The following is a 16,141-nucleotide window of genomic DNA, read 5'->3' on the forward strand; positions in this document are numbered from 1 at the left end:
ATTTGGTTTCATAACAAAATCTTCAACTTCAAAATAAAAGAATTTTTTTTTACCTTATATCTTGATGGGACGTCCCGGAAATAATAAAATAGTTATCTCATGCTCAACTCGAACAGTCCAGTCCGACCGGTTAACCTGCAATCCAAACACTATTCCAGTTTAACTTTAATGCTAATATCCGACAATTTAACCAGAAAAAAAACTCCATAAGAACTTGCTATTATCCTAGTTATATTACATCACCTTTCATAAACCTACCAAAAGTGTCAAATACAAAAATCTAGTTTGTTAAATTAATATTAATATTTTTAAAAATAAAGTGAAATTTTATAAAACTTAAATAAATTGGTTTTGTCCCGTGTTATATGTGGAATTAAATGTTTTCTTATGCATGAAATGTTTTAGAGAAAATGTCATTTGATGGTTGAAACTTTCTAATAGCATTCAATAAAAAAAATTTGTTCGACTTCGGTTTGGATTTTTGGTTTAAAAAAAAAATTGAACAGCAAATTAGCAAAGTAAACACAATTAATATAGATGATCATGATCTAGGTTTAGGTTTGTACTCGAGTTTCTAATCAAATATATCTATAATTTGCATATAAATTTAGGTTTCAGATTAGTTTTTTCTAAAGCAAGGATAAACAATAGATAAAGTAGTAATTTTTTTTTTTTTTTTGTGTCTATGGCATTCTCTGATTTGGAACCTCTATGTACTTCATTGCATCAATTTTTAGGCTGTGCATATCTCATCCGTCGTGGTAGTATCGACACACATGAAAAATGCGTATTACTTAATTTGTAGAAAAAAATTAGCTCTATGCACATCTCAATCATCTTCGATTAGCAAACAATTTTTTTTATTTCACTCTTCTCCATCTTATGTGTATCATATCATCACATGATGGAAAATGCATATCATACTCGTGATGAAAATACTAAAATGGATCCTACTTTTGCTTTTTATATTGAAGATCTGATTCATATGAAAGTAAAAGCAACAAGATACGTTTCAATCAGATCTTTCAAGTTATTAAATATCGGAGAGTTGTATCACTTTGAGTTTGGGCCTTTGGGTATTCATGTTGAATACTTCAAATATAACTTAGGAGTCCTAGGAAAAAGACTAATTTTCTGGACCTGGAAAAAATAATGTTAAATTTAGAACCTCCTGGCCAACATTACTTGAACCCATGCAACGAAACTTTTTTTCTTTATCATTGGATCAAGCCGACTTGGTTAACTCTTAAAAACGTTGTATACCGAAAACAACAATAAAAGAACTTAAAAGCTAAACGAACTAATATTGTTGATTGTCGTATTGCTTTTTTTAACTCAGCTTTTATAATTGAATACGGCTTCGACGAATTGAATCCAACCATTCGAAATGTCGTCAAAACTTTCAAAGCCTAGTAAATCAAATCTCGTCCTAGATTATCTTGGTCATCCGAAGAAGAAGAGAAAATTTGATGGTCAAGCAACTAAAAAGTCTACATCATTTTATTTGCCTACTACGTATTGAGAATAAATTAATTAGTTCATTTTTTAAAAAGAACTAGTGTTGATATACGAGAATTATATATTGGTCACTTGCCAGATTAAAATATCGTATAGAACAGTCAAGTCAACAACTATAGCTAAGGCCAAAACCGTAATTTAACGCTAAGCAAGTTGCTCGGGTTTTTTCGTTATCACCACTCACATGAACTCTGCATTAAAAACTCTATCCCTCTCTCTCAAATCGAAAGGCACAGCCCAACTTTTCGCAAGTCGCTGTAAAGTTTAATTTGCTTCTTTTTATATACACATACTTCTCCTCCATACAACACCTTCCCTCTTCAAATCCTTCACTTCTTTTTCTAAACCCTAAAACCATCTCAAAGAAGAGAGATCAAGAATTCAAGATCAATCAAAGATCGATCAAGATTTGTAAACAAGAAGACACCATCACTCAGATCAACATGCTCGCCGTTCACCGTCCTTCCTCCGCCGTATCCGACGGAGATTCCGTTCAGATTCCGATGATGATCGCGTCGTTTCAAAAACGTTTTCCTTCTCTCTCACGCGACTCCACGGCGGCACGTTTTCACACGCACGAGGTTGGTCCAAACCAGTGTTGCTCCGCCGTGGTACAAGAGATCTCCGCTCCAATCTCCACCGTATGGTCCGTCGTACGCCGCTTCGATAACCCACAAGCTTACAAACACTTCCTCAAAAGCTGTAGCGTCATAGGCGGAGACGGCGGTAACGTTGGTAGCCTACGTAAAGTCCACGTGGTTTCTGGCCTCCCCGCCGGAAGCTCCACCGAGAGACTCGATATCCTTGACGACGAACGCCACGTCATCAGCTTCAGCGTTGTTGGTGGTGACCACCGGCTTTCTAACTACCGATCCGTCACGACCCTTCACCCTTCTCCGATCTCCGGTACCGTCGTTGTGGAATCTTACGTGGTTGATGTTCCTCCGGGAAACACAAAGGAAGAGACTTGTGACTTCGTTGACGTTATCGTACGATGCAATCTTCAATCTCTTGCGAAAATAGCCGAGCATACAGCGGCGGAGAGCAAGAAGAAGATGTCTCTGTAATGAGTCTTTGTCGTCGTCGTAGAGTAGTTTCGTTAGATCCGACGTCGTTTTCTAGATTTTTAGCCGTCGTGTGATCTATGTTTTTCCGGCTTATGTGTGAAAAAAAAAAAAAAAAAAAAAAAAAAACTTACATTAGTGGAGTAATCTCTCATGCATATGATTTATCTTCTATTCTTATTTACTTCTTCTCATTTTTGTATGTTATATCCATAAGACCATAAAGAACTGATTCGGATAGCCCTATTCCGGCTTTCACAACTCGAAGATAATAATATTCAATTAGGATAAATTGATTATGTTTATTGTTCAATTTTTCATTTAAAAAGTCTTGTTTTTTATCTATAGTATATATATGTCATCATAAAATGCGTTAATCAAATGATCGGTCTAAAGGTTACAATGCATAATGTTCGAGTCAGATTTGTATAACTCGTAACATTATTGAGTCGTTGGCCATCTTTGTTTCGATCGACACAAAATCTTACGTCCTATATAAACAGCTTTTGAGAAAATTCGATGATTTTTCTGTAAGGCAGCTTTAAATTTGAGCATAATATAGTGTCCTCCTTTCGACAAAGATTTAAATAGTTCCATCGTGATTTAAGTTCTTATTATTTCATAATGATTTAAAATTACTAACTTTCCAAAAAAAAAATAGAGCTTTTAGTTGTACAAGTTTTTAAGAAAATTGAATCATTTGATAGAGAAATCAACATTTGGAGTTTTTATTTGTCATATATTTGATAGAAACTAAATTAAAAGAGTAGTTGGAAATTTTGTAGGCTTTAAAGGTAATGCGTAAAATGGACAAAACATTTACATGAATACAAAATACGAACATGGCCGTCAAAATAAAATATATATAAAATACGAACATGTTGATGAAATTAAAGAAATAAGAATTTGCAAGTGGACGATGCTTTGAATGATAACCCAACAAGGCCAAGCTGTTCTCTTTTTTATATATTTTTTTTTCCTGCCAAATAAAAAAGGAAATGCAAGTTGCAAATTGTTTATCTTTACCTCTACTTTCTTTATGGTTCTTCTCAATCCAAAGGATATAATTTTAAAATATAGAGAAGCGCAAGTTGCATGTCCTTTTACATCACGAGAGTCACGATATGTTTCGTTTCCAAGTGATTTCTTAGAATATATATATATATATATATATATATATATACGTAGATGTGATTTTTTCTATATTCGAGAGGTTTCTACATTTCTCTATCCACACACACAAAAAAAAAAAATATGTGATCGATCGACAAAACATGAATCGTATGCAATGAAAGTTTTATCTTTGTCCTTAAATCTAAAAACTTATAATTTGTTCAACTTTTATCGAAGTTTACCATTAGTTATATAACATAGATACACAATTAAAGTTTAATTAATATTGTGAATAAAATGAAAATGTAATACTAGCGAATATGTTTCATACTATCATCTACTATTTTTTTTTTTTTTTGTGGTTGTCAAATATTGACAAATATAGCATAGCTTACTAATCATAAGATATATACTTAATGTGGCCACGAAAGTTGTAAAAATAAGGAAAAAAGGAATGGGAAAGAAGTTGGCGGTGCAAGTGGGAGTGGGGTAGCTGCAATGTTTTGCAAGTTGGGCAAAACTTATTAATTGTGATTTGCAAATTGAGTTTTCTTTTTCTTCAAAAATAAAATAAATGTGTGCTTTTGAGATCCATCACGCCACTGTTTCCTCTAATTTGATTGGACCTCTCCCGCTCGTTAAAGAGTAGGAAAATAACATAAGAATTCAGAAATAAACGTATATAACATGTATATAATGCACAAATTGCATCACATTGGGTTCAGGTGATGTTTCTAAACCGAACCCACCTATATTAGCGACTTAGCGTACGGCCTTAATTCTATTTTCGGTCGAGTTAAGGTAACTTCAATCTTTCTGTTTTATGTTGTATATATCATCTAGAAGGTCCAAGACCAAAAGTATAGGAGAAGAATTGTTTTAGGTTCATTCAAATAACTAATTTCCAAAAATTTGTTTTAAAAATATAGATATATATATATATGTAAAGAATAAAGAAATAACTAATCCACAAATGTAAAATTAATTTGTACAAGAAGCACCATCCACAAAAAGTGAATATAGAGACGTAATCAATGATATTAAATGTAACCTTTTGTACGAAATTTATAAACGTATTCAACCTTACATAAGCCTACAATATATAACACCATTTGAAAATTGTTTTGTAAGAAAAAAAAAAAAAAAAAAAGCACCGGCCATTTTTTTTCTTTTTCTTTCTTTTTAATGTTTCAGTCAATATATATGGAACCACGACCAATGGGCCTATAGTATTCGCCTCCTATACCCAACTGGACCCGTCGTTTTTATATGATCGCAATCCCAACCTATGTGTACGTAATAACAATTACACACGCACGACGCATTTTCTCTTTTTTTTTTGCCTTCACGCCACACAGTGTTCGGACAACTTTTTGATTCGTGAATCTCTTGATCAGTTGATCTTCTTTCGAGAGAGATCGTGTTAGCATTATAGTAAGATCCAACCAACTCCTTGATAGAACTGATCAAATATCATGCCACAAAAAAAATAGATTCTTCAATGAGTTTATTGGTTTACTATTTTCATTTGATTAAAAATACCAAATTACATTATGCGTTATATAATGTTTAATTTAATTTTATCGGTCCATTACTAAAACAAAAACGTATATAAAAGAAAAAAAACAGAAAAACATCAAAAAAGAAATAAAATAATATATTCTTAATTAAAAACAACGAAACAACGCAAATCAAATTTTGAGGTAACTTGAAGACAACGAATAGTATAAATGTGGAAACGTCAACAACTTGACCTTACGTTTACATATTATATTATTTGACCATATCTAACCATATTATTTGGATTATGAAAATAAAAGCTATCAAGCACTCTAAACTGTCGTACAGAAATACCCATACGAATCCATTGGTTCTCACGATTTATGAAGAACGCCAAAGGGGTATTCTCGGTAAGAAACAATCTAATCGATAGTCGCCTTCACTTGCAAACCAAGGGAGATGCGAAACCACCACACCAAAGAAAGTACAGTTTTTAGTTGTCTGACCCACTACTTCTTCGGTAAAAGGTTTTATCTAAAACTATTTATGAAAGTCGTTGACGATACATATATACAATATGTGATTTAACTGAAAACGACAATAAAGGTGCACAAGTCACACAACGCTGGTGAAACTTACGAGCCAAGAAAACACTTGAGTCGTGACATGAAACACGCAGCTAGGATACAAAAGTTCTCTCAATATTTTTGTAAAGACCGATTACGGTCAGATTCCTTCTTCTAGAGTCAGCTTTCGACTTTATCTCATAGAGACTTGCCTACTTTATTTAGTAGAGTCCTTGTCCGACTCTAACTTCAAGTCATATGAGCTCATTAATTTCCACCTCTCCAAATTAAGCCTTCAATATTTTGTCTTGAATAGTTAGCTTTCCTCTCTAGCTAATCAACTTTAAAAATTATTATTTTTCTGCAAGTGGGCATTGCTTGGCAAACTATCAACAGAAATTATAGAATATATATCAAGAAAATGGTTCAGATGTATATAAAAGGCATACATTATTCATAGACAGCTACTGAAATTTGATTGGCCACCAAACTACAAAACAACTTCAAGAAGGCTGGAGTTAAAAGGCAAGTCAGAGAAAGACACATCAATATAAACTCAAAACAAAACATCATAACAACAACAATAACAAACATATAACTAATGGCAAAGCGACAACTGTTGATGCTTGGAATTAGGGCAAGCTTTCACACTATCGCTGCCGTGCTTGTGGCCGGAGTAATATTCACTGCCGTGTTTTTGTCCCGAAATGGTGTGCCAAAGGAATACAATCAGAGCCACGGTGTTTCGGACCGAGGGGGAGATAGTGGGAGGGAGTGTAATTTGTTTGAAGGGAAATGGGTATTTGATAACGAGTCATACCCTCTTTATAAAGAAGAAGATTGCAAGTTCATGTCTGACCAGTTGGCTTGTGAGAAGTTTGGGAGGAAAGATTTGAGTTACAAATTCTGGAGGTGGCAACCTCACACATGCGATCTCCCAAGGTTTATTTCCTTCTGTATTGTTTTCACTTCACATTTTACATCTTTTTCTTTATTTATGGCAATTAGTATCAAACATGTTGCATTATCTCCGCTAGTTATACACTTTTTCAGTTAAAATTATTCAAGAAGAATCTTTGTTTACTAATTTAGCAAAAAGAATTTGACATAAGTCAACTAACTTCTTCTTTAAATGTGTATCTCAGATTTGTTTTCTTTTTTGGTAAGGATGTATGATTTGTACATAAAGGTTGGTATGATTTCATTTCACTAACTAATTGAGACATTTGGTTGTAGCAACAAGTAAAGCCTTTGTTCCATCGTCCTATATTAGTTAAATTGATGAGAATTAGCTTTGACAATATGAAGATAATTTTTTTTTTTGGTAATATCACTTTGTATTACTCAGAAAAGTAAAAGTGAATTTACATGTGGTTTGGCTTAAGTTGGGCCCTTATTGTTTATATGTTAAAGACGATTAGTGTTACCAATATTGTTATTCTTGAAATCATCTAAAAAGGTTCAACGGGACAAAGTTGCTGGAGAGGCTAAGAAATAAGAGGATGGTGTACGTAGGAGACTCCTTGAACAGAGGCCAATGGGTATCAATGGTGTGTATGGTTAGTTCGGTCATTACTAACCCAAATGCGATGTATATGCACAACAATGGCTCTAACCTTATCACCTTCAAATCTCTCGTAAGTACTCCAAATAATTCACACTCAATTAATTTTTGTAAAGTGGGCGGTTACATAAGAGTAAATAATGGTGTGGGTTAGAACCATCTTTTAGAACATGCGCAAGAAAGTTGCATGCAAATATGCAAATAGTGTATTAGTTCAATATTCCCCAATTTTAAAATTGTTTTTTGAAGAAAGTTTAAAAAATCTCTAAAAACTAAAGCCTTTTGTTATATATTTTTTTCCAATATTCTTTTTCATTAGAACAATAATATTCCTTTGATTAATGTTTAAAAGTGATCTCCAAATAATATGAGCTCGATTTTTTGTGGATAATCAGGAGTACAATGCGACAATAGACTTCTATTGGGCTCCTTTACTGGTGGAATCCAACTCGGACGACCCAACAAACCATAGATTACCCGATCGGATAGTTCGGATCCAATCAATAGAGAGACATGCAAGGCATTGGACAGAATCTGATATCATCGTCTTCAACTCTTATTTATGGTGGAGAATGCCTCATATCAAGTCATTGTAAGTTTTTTTTCTTTACCTTATAGTTAAACGCAATTATTCCCAATATGTAATAAATGGGTAATGTACTATAAAATATATATAAAAAGGTGGGGGTCGTTTGAGAAGTTAGATGGAATATACAAGGAAGTGGAGATGGTGAGGGTTTATGAGATGGCTTTGCAAACTCTTTCTCAGTGGTTGGAGGTTCACGTTAACCCCAATCTTACCAAACTTTTTTTCATGTCCATGTCTCCCACCCATGAAAGGTACCTTTCTCTAACTCTTTTCGATATCCATGATATATACTGCTTTTTTATCTTTCTTTTTACCTTTCGTATCTTCATTATTATTCTTTACTTTTTTTGGTAAATATGTTATTCTCCTAATGTATCAACTGGTTTCTTAGAGTGGGAGTGGAATTTTCTCTAGTTGAACTTTGTTTCATGTTCGAATATAATTAAAGGTCCTTTTGTGTTTTCCCACGTCTTTTTCCATAGCGTATTATGTTACTGTTATATATTTTTAAAATTACACTATTGTTATATAATGAGGATATTATTTGGTTTCTTACAGTAGATAACAAGTAAAATTAACTACAGTCTACATATATTATATGTAGGGCTGAAGAATGGGGAGGAAAACTTCGTGAGAATTGTTATGGAGAAACTAGTAAAATAGATAAAGAAGGATATACTGGAAAAGGGTCGGATCCAAAGATGATGAGAGTCTTAGAAAATGTGCTTGACGGGCTTAAAAGTCGAGGATTGAACATGCAGATGATAAACATTACGCAACTATCGGAGTATCGAAAAGAAGGTCATCCTTCGATCTACAGAAAACAGTGGGAAGTACCATCGAAGGAAAATGAAATCGTGAATCCAAATAGTAACTCAGATTGTATACATTGGTGTTTGCCTGGAGTTCCTGATGTTTGGAATGAACTCCTTTATGCTTATATTGTTGATAATCACTCTAGTTGAAAGCTACGCTTACATCTTTTTTTTTTTTTTTTTTTTTTTTTTTTTTTTTTGTCTACGTATTCCACTTCAATTGTACAGTTGATTAGCTTACCATCATTTGTTTTTAAAACCAAAAATTTAACATGTTTTCTTAATTTTCATTTCTTATTTCATGGATGAATTTGCTAGGTGAGATGGTATTCCTTTCTAACTGATTAAACTTAATCTTGGAACCTATAAGTTTTCTATTAAATAATCATAACCATTACCAAAAAAATCCTTTTTTTGGGTCAAGACATTTTTTTTTGGTTTTGGGCCATAATTAGTATAGGCTTTGAAAGTATTGAATATGTTTTCAAGAAAATCCATCAATCATAGATATGCTAGTTAAAAATGTGCATTTTTTAGTCTATGTAGTTTTAAAAATATTTTGAAACTATGAAACTTGCAAAATGTGGAATATTGTAAAATCTACACATATTACAGAAAATGCTGAAAAGCATATGCTGATATAACAATTGTTAATTGTATGTAAAAACCACTAAAATATGTGTTTATATTACTTAGTTTATCCTTGTACACTATGTTAAGAATCATGCTTGTGAATTGTGATAAACTGGGACTAGGATATATTCCAGATTTAATGTTTTTTTTTTCGTTTTCAAAAACCAGACTCTACAATTATATATATAGTTCTTTACTAAAAATAATGGTGTTACCAGTCATACCATAAACTCAAGAAAGTATGTGCACGAAAAGCTGTGTGTGTTAAATTCTGTGTCACAAAGTAGAAGGCGGAAAAACTGGGAGGTTGGCAGGACATATTACAGAATCATAAAGCCGCCCTGAAGTGACGCTCCAATTATTGTTTTGATTTCTTCCCAATTTCTCCATTATTTTTTTACTCAATTCTCATTTCTCGAATTTCTAAAAACTTATATTTCAATCATCCTTTTTTTGGATTTTTCGAAGAATCTCGTTCTTCATATTACATTTCTTGTTTCTTTACTTTTTTATTGTTTTTGACTCATAAATTGGCAATAGACCCCATTGATTGAAGACTGTGTGGATGATGACCATTTTAACGAAAAGCTGATCAAATGAGGTTGAGTTTTGTCAGAATGAATGTCTTTTGCAAAAAAATTTCAGCCAATTAATACTTTTGAATGTATATTGGTTCCTTTTATATGGAGGCTTCCCACTACTCTGATTCTATGAATCTTGGCTTCGTAAAGGATTTTAAATTTTTTCAAACAAACAAACAAACACTTGATTATAAGTTAAACGTTTCGAATACCTAGTTTGTAGTCTTACATAAACTATGATGGTAATAAATTAAGAAGAAGAATGATTAAAATAGCTAAGGAGTTTAAAGTTTTGCAAACATATGTATTACCTGGCCTCGTAGATCAGGTCCAATGCCATATTTTGTTTCCAAAATTAAATTGGTTATGATATGCCCAAAGTCCCCAAACCATCGTTCTTTTGTACTAGTATTTAAATTTTCTAACAGAACTACTGAACTACAGAAGCTAACTGTTTGACAACAAAAAAAAACAGAAGCTAATGATTTTTATGTTAAAATACTGTGTTGGTAAAATATGTAAAATATGTTATTAATAGCAAAAACACATCATGATTTTACAAAATATGTAAAATACGTTAAAATGCTATGTTCGTAAATTCTATGTCACACCATAAGAGTGTAGAGATGGCAGAATATGGAGACTATAGAATTCTGTGTGTATTAATAGCAAAAATAACACTCCAACTTAGATTCGTTCATCTTCATGTATTTATGTAGATTTTAGAATCATTTTTTTTTCCTTTTGATATTTATTTAACAGGCTATTGATTGAGGGCTGTTGCCTATGATAATGACCTAACGAAAAGCTGACCCAAATTTAATTGAATAATGTCAGATTGAATGTTTGTAAATTCTCAGCCAGTAAAAGATATGGAGATATATATACATTTATCTAATTGATTATTCTTGTGTGTGTTTTTGTTTTCTTTTATTTGGAAGTTCTTTAAGGCACTTACAAGTACATGGATCCTCATCTCATCTCTTATTAATACAATTAAAAGTTACCATTTATTTTCTATGTAGTTTTTATAGTTAGATTATGATCATACTTTCTTCCAACAACATACTTTTCATATTTTAGTTGGTTAAACTTTTGATGGTAGATAACGAACCTACGTGAAGATTAGAGATGTTAAATGACTCATAACAAAAAAATTCATGATTTTTATTCTATCAGCTAATTTTCGAATGTTAATATATTTTGTATAAATTTATGAACAGATTTTAACACTTTAATAACCGAAAAACTATTTGGTGATGAATCCTATGATTTCATCATTCTTTTAGAAAGAAATAAGTGGAAATAAATTTCAATTTCTAGAAAAAAACATGTAGTGATGAAAGTGAGATATATGGGATGGACTATTGAAAGCATTGACCACACCGCATGATGTGAGATTGATGTGAATATGGTAACTAATAACACCCAGACTCACTTTTATGAGAAAATGTATCTTAAAATTTGCTGTTCATCAATGCTCAGATTCGTTTTATAGGGGAACATAATCATCATTTGAAAAGAATGAATACAACTTTTTTCATTTTTTTTTTTCCATTTGTTTTAGTCTTTTAGAGTTAGAATTATATATAACCTAACCTTAAACCATCCAGGCTTTTGGTAATAAATTCTTCTAAACGCAATCAAAACTTACCCAACTATACAAAAAATGTTTGTTTTTTTTTTTTAAATCCAATACACCGTTAATTATAAACAATAATAGCAAGTCATTTGATAAATAATAGCTATTACAGTTTCTTTCTCTTCTTTTATTTTTTTTCCGGCTAAAAGGTCTCGTTAGAGTTATAAATATAATTGCAAATTTCAGAATATTTATAACAAAAAAAATATATAATGAAAGGAATTTTAAAATGATAACATGTTAAGTAGTATTATCATTGTGAAGGTTAGCGCTTTCGACAAAATCATTTATAAATTAGGCCATTTTGTAAGTTAGTTCTTTTCTCGACAAGCCATTATAACTTAGGTAATTTTGTATGTTAGCTGGAGAATAAAAATCATATATACTTATATATATTTTGAAACCAAGTGAATACATGTTCTACTTAACGACCGTAGTCGGCAGGAGGAGTTCATAGGAGTGCATGAAAAAGATACAAACAACAATTTAAAAAGGTTAAAGTCTTGAAAGTCATTAATCTAATCATTTTCTTGTAAACACATATGGAAAACACACTTCACCGCTATTTACCAGAATTTACCTATTTTGGCAAGAATTGTTACCCCTCTGATGTTTTATTTTTTTTTGTTCAAAACATATGGATTCATTCATTCAAATCAAACCACATACAAAAGAAGGGCTTTTTCCAAAGCCTTAACTAGAAATGTAGAAATATAAGACATCAAGTAGTAGTCCATGAGAGCTATGATACAAAAGCCTAAAGGCTGTTTGGAACATGTGAGGTCACGGTTACTTGAATGCACATCTTCTAGGGACTCGGCAGATGAAAGGTTTGTCATGGTCATTAGACTCTTTGACGTTGATGAAGGGATCATATCCCCTTCTGATGTTGACCCCCTCTGATGTTTTATATTCACCTAAAAAATCTAATTAATCACTCTTATAAATGATTTTCTGATAGTTTTTTAGTAGCGCGATCTAAAATCACAATACTAATATTTTATAGTACTTTCTAACCCACTGTAGTAAAAGAAAAGAAGTATAAAGTCTCGTAGTTTGCAATATGGTCTTCGAATATTTTGAACGCTGGACCAACGGATTTAATTATATGCGGTATCTAAATATATATTTCCAGATTAATCACAAATATGATATCTAGTATTTTATACTTAAAGGCCGGAGTAAATTAATAGCATATGTATTAGTATGTAAATATGTAATAGATGCATCTACAAGACTACAACTGTTCGTCACCAAAAGCATATACTAATATGTATTTGAACAAAGTATCCTCCATTTCTGTGAATCAAAGGACCTGAGAAGAAGAAAATAAAGTCAAACGATTGATACGGGATCCAATAATCACATCTGGACTATATAGTATCAATACTTTCCACACAAATAAAGGTAAAATTTAATATAAAAATGGTAATTTATAAAATATGCAAAGTCATAATTTCACGTTTATCGAAGAGGAGATGACGTGTGTTCCTTCAAACCTGAGTTTCGTTTGTCTATAAATAATACCTCTCTTCTCCTTCATCTTCCTCACTTCCATCATGTCTTAGCTTACTCTCTATAGAACAAAAAAAAAAAGCTTCATTCTCTATAGCTCCAAAAAAAGAAGTAGAGAAGAATCTGTAAAGCTCAGGAGGGATAGCGCCATGATGATCATTATTGACATAGATTATATTTGGCGCTATCCATCCTGAGTTTCATTGGCTCTTCTTACTACAATGCAAAAAGGCAAAGCCGTAACGCCTGAAACCACTTCGGAAATTAAATCTTTGTAGTGTTTTATTTTAGTTCTTTTCATATCGCCTTCATTAAAGTATCCTATTTCCTATCTCTTTTTTTGTTTTGTTTTTTTGCAAACTAAGAAAAGTTAGTATTAGTCTCAAACACATCATGAAGAGAAAAGAAGGATCTCATCTTTAGTCTTTTTTTCTCCGGTGAAGTGAGTCCACCGTCGGGTAGGTTTCATCTGTATCTTAATAATTGGAATGATTAGTGTTGTTATTATACCGTTTTGGTTAAAAAAAAATTAGTTAATTAATGTCGGTCCAAACTTTATAAACCAATTATTCTGAAAAAGGTAAAACGCCACTATTTTTACATTATAAAGTAGGTCACATCCAACGGATATGCTACTATAACCAAAGTTGCAATATCAAAATTTCATTTTCTTTAAGATTTGTTTTAGGATTTACTTACTTATGCCTGTGGTTGGGGTCAGGGTAAGTGGGGAACAGATATGCTCTGCATGAACCACGTGGACCAACATGCATATACACAGTTATCATTTATTTTTTCTTATAGGTTGTTCATTTTAAAATTTTCCATTACATATATCTTCTTCCACGTTTTCACTCCCTTCTTCACACAAATACGTACATAAATACTGTATTAATCTGTTTATTGCATGAAAATACTGTAATATTCATACAAATCGAATTCACAAGTAATTTACGAACATTTCAGTTTCTCATTTGATAGACATGTTTGTTTCTCACTTTCTCTACTAATTAGAGTTTCGCTTTACAAACGAATAAGAAAATATTTATTAAAAAACGATCTGTGTAAATGTTTCAACGTAAATATTATATATTGCGATTCCAATCAAAAAAAAAATATGATATACTACGATGAGAGATATTTGATTTTTTATAAGGAGAAAAACATATTCCACTATTCAATTACTTTTTTTTTTGTGACCTCACTATTCAATTACTTAATTACTCTTATACTGTTACTAATAAACAGCGAAGAATTAATGCATTATGAATTTATGATGGGTTGTAATTGGAATTTCATTGTGACAATCATTATGTTGCGAAGATTGCAACCTGTAACATTGTTTTGGCCTTTTGGGTTTTGGAGAAAATAACCATTCACAATGAATTTTAGTGACAGACTTTTTTTTTTTTTTTTTTTTTTTCTGTCTATGCCACTAATACTAGTCTACTAGACATGTCTATTTAGAAAATTGGGACTGATCTACACAACCAATTAATCTCACAAAGTGCATTGCTGATATGATAGACAACAAGAAAAGGAGGTATAAACGATGATATATGGGAACGACTGTTTACTATAGGAGTTGGTTCTCAACATTATAATCAATACTGTAACTATTAATCTGGCATTAGTAAACATGATAAAATGTTTTTATTTGACATTTATATAATACAATGGTAATGTAGCACGCTAAATATAAAATTTTGATTGAATTGAAAATAACTCTCGAATAGCGTTGTTAGTTGAGCCGTTTCTTTAAACATCGTTCCTCCAAAAATATGTAATAAAAATATAGTTAGAAAAGTTTGAAACAGCATACTTCAGGGTCTTAATTACGGTTTGATTTTACTTGCATATAAATTGACAGTTTTTTTTTAACTATTTAAATCAAATTGTAGTGGTCCACGAAGTGAAAAGAGTCATTCAATAACCGAGAAAAAGATGGATTGCATCCTTAAATTAGTGTTAGCTCACTAATCTCTTTATGTGGTTTAATTTGATTTTAGTAAACAATATGTAAAGTTTTGCCGGAGACTATATACCAAATGCGACCATAAATCGCGTAACTAATGTCTCTATTGGAGATTAAAATTCAGTGTTAACTTAAGGTTTTAGAAACCAAAATGCACATTAAAAGTTAACCGCCTAAAATAAGATTGGTTTAACCTCGGTTAGGGGTTAAGAAAGACTGGACTGGTTTGAATTTGGATACACTACATCACATAGAGTGTCTACCACTCGCTTACTGTTAAAGATGAGTTTTCAGATAAAAACTTTATCATCTTTGCTTATTCACGCTTTGATTGCTCTTCCATAGAAGCAACACTCTTTTTTCACACAATGACTAGTTTCATTGTGTTTTCGGAACAAAACTATCAAGTTCTTGTTATTCTTGCTATCATATTTTTCTTATGTTTTGCTCATATTTTCCTTATGTTTTGCTAATTTTAATCTATTTCTTACCTTATTTTTATATTCAAAATTACAGTAGTTATAACATATTGATAGCAATGTAGTAGGTCTAAACCAATAATTCATAATTTTAAAAATGAAGTATAATACATAATATACGAGAATAATGGTAAAGTCTTCTTTTCTATTTGGCATAACAAAAAAAAACATTTTAATTTCAAAATAAATTAAAATAAATAAATTTTATGCTATTAGTTCTTAAAATTTTTCTAACACACCTCAAAAAATTAATGAAAAAGTTCTAAAATCACTCTCAGTTTAACAACTCATAATTTTTAATTAATAATTATGAGTGTTCACTTTCTCCATATATTATTCATAATTTATATATATATATATTTATTTATAATCTTATATTTTAAATTTATTAGCTACTAATTAATTATTTTTCTTTACAAAAACAACAATTATTCATCATAAAACCACAATCTCTTTCTCTCCACCCTTTTCAGGTTTATAAAGTTTAAACAAATAAATCACACAACAATTTTTCTTTAAACAAAAACTTTTTTAAACTGAACTTTCAACCACAATTATCTATTTCTCAATAATAACAATTACCAAGG

The 16,141-nt window shown here is 31.4% G+C and overlaps 2 protein-coding genes across 3 annotated transcripts; both read left to right on the forward strand.

Annotated features, from left to right (window-relative positions):
- Nucleotides 1-1,582: 1,582 nt before the first annotated feature.
- On the forward strand, nt 1,583-2,874 carry LOC104792631 (abscisic acid receptor PYL4). Its single transcript, XM_010518821.3, has one exon. The coding sequence runs from the start codon at nt 1,962-1,964 to the stop codon at nt 2,583-2,585; it is 624 nt and encodes a 207-aa protein (XP_010517123.1). The 5' UTR covers nt 1,583-1,961; the 3' UTR covers nt 2,586-2,874.
- A 1,540-nt stretch (nt 2,875-4,414) lies between these two features.
- LOC104792632 (protein trichome birefringence-like 34) lies at nt 4,415-8,907 on the forward strand. 2 transcript variants are annotated; one of them, XM_087453769.1, is made up of 6 exons: nt 4,415-4,496; nt 6,398-6,703; nt 7,221-7,398; nt 7,721-7,917; nt 8,007-8,165; nt 8,519-8,907. In XM_087453769.1, the coding sequence occupies exons 2-6, from the start codon at nt 6,612-6,614 to the stop codon at nt 8,877-8,879; spliced, it is 987 nt and encodes a 328-aa protein (XP_087309895.1). In that variant the 5' UTR covers nt 4,415-4,496; nt 6,398-6,611; the 3' UTR covers nt 8,880-8,907. The 2 variants fall into 2 exon arrangements, with proteins under 2 accessions (XP_087309895.1, XP_010517124.1); XM_010518822.3 differs by lacking the exon at nt 4,415-4,496 and having other exon boundaries at nt 4,528-6,703.
- The last annotated feature ends 7,234 nt before the right edge of the window (nt 8,908-16,141 follow it).

This window comes from Camelina sativa, chromosome 6, assembly GCF_030686135.1.
Source record: "Camelina sativa cultivar CO46 ecotype springtype chromosome 6, ASM3068613v1".
Classification (NCBI taxonomy): Eukaryota; Viridiplantae; Streptophyta; class Magnoliopsida; order Brassicales; family Brassicaceae; genus Camelina; species Camelina sativa.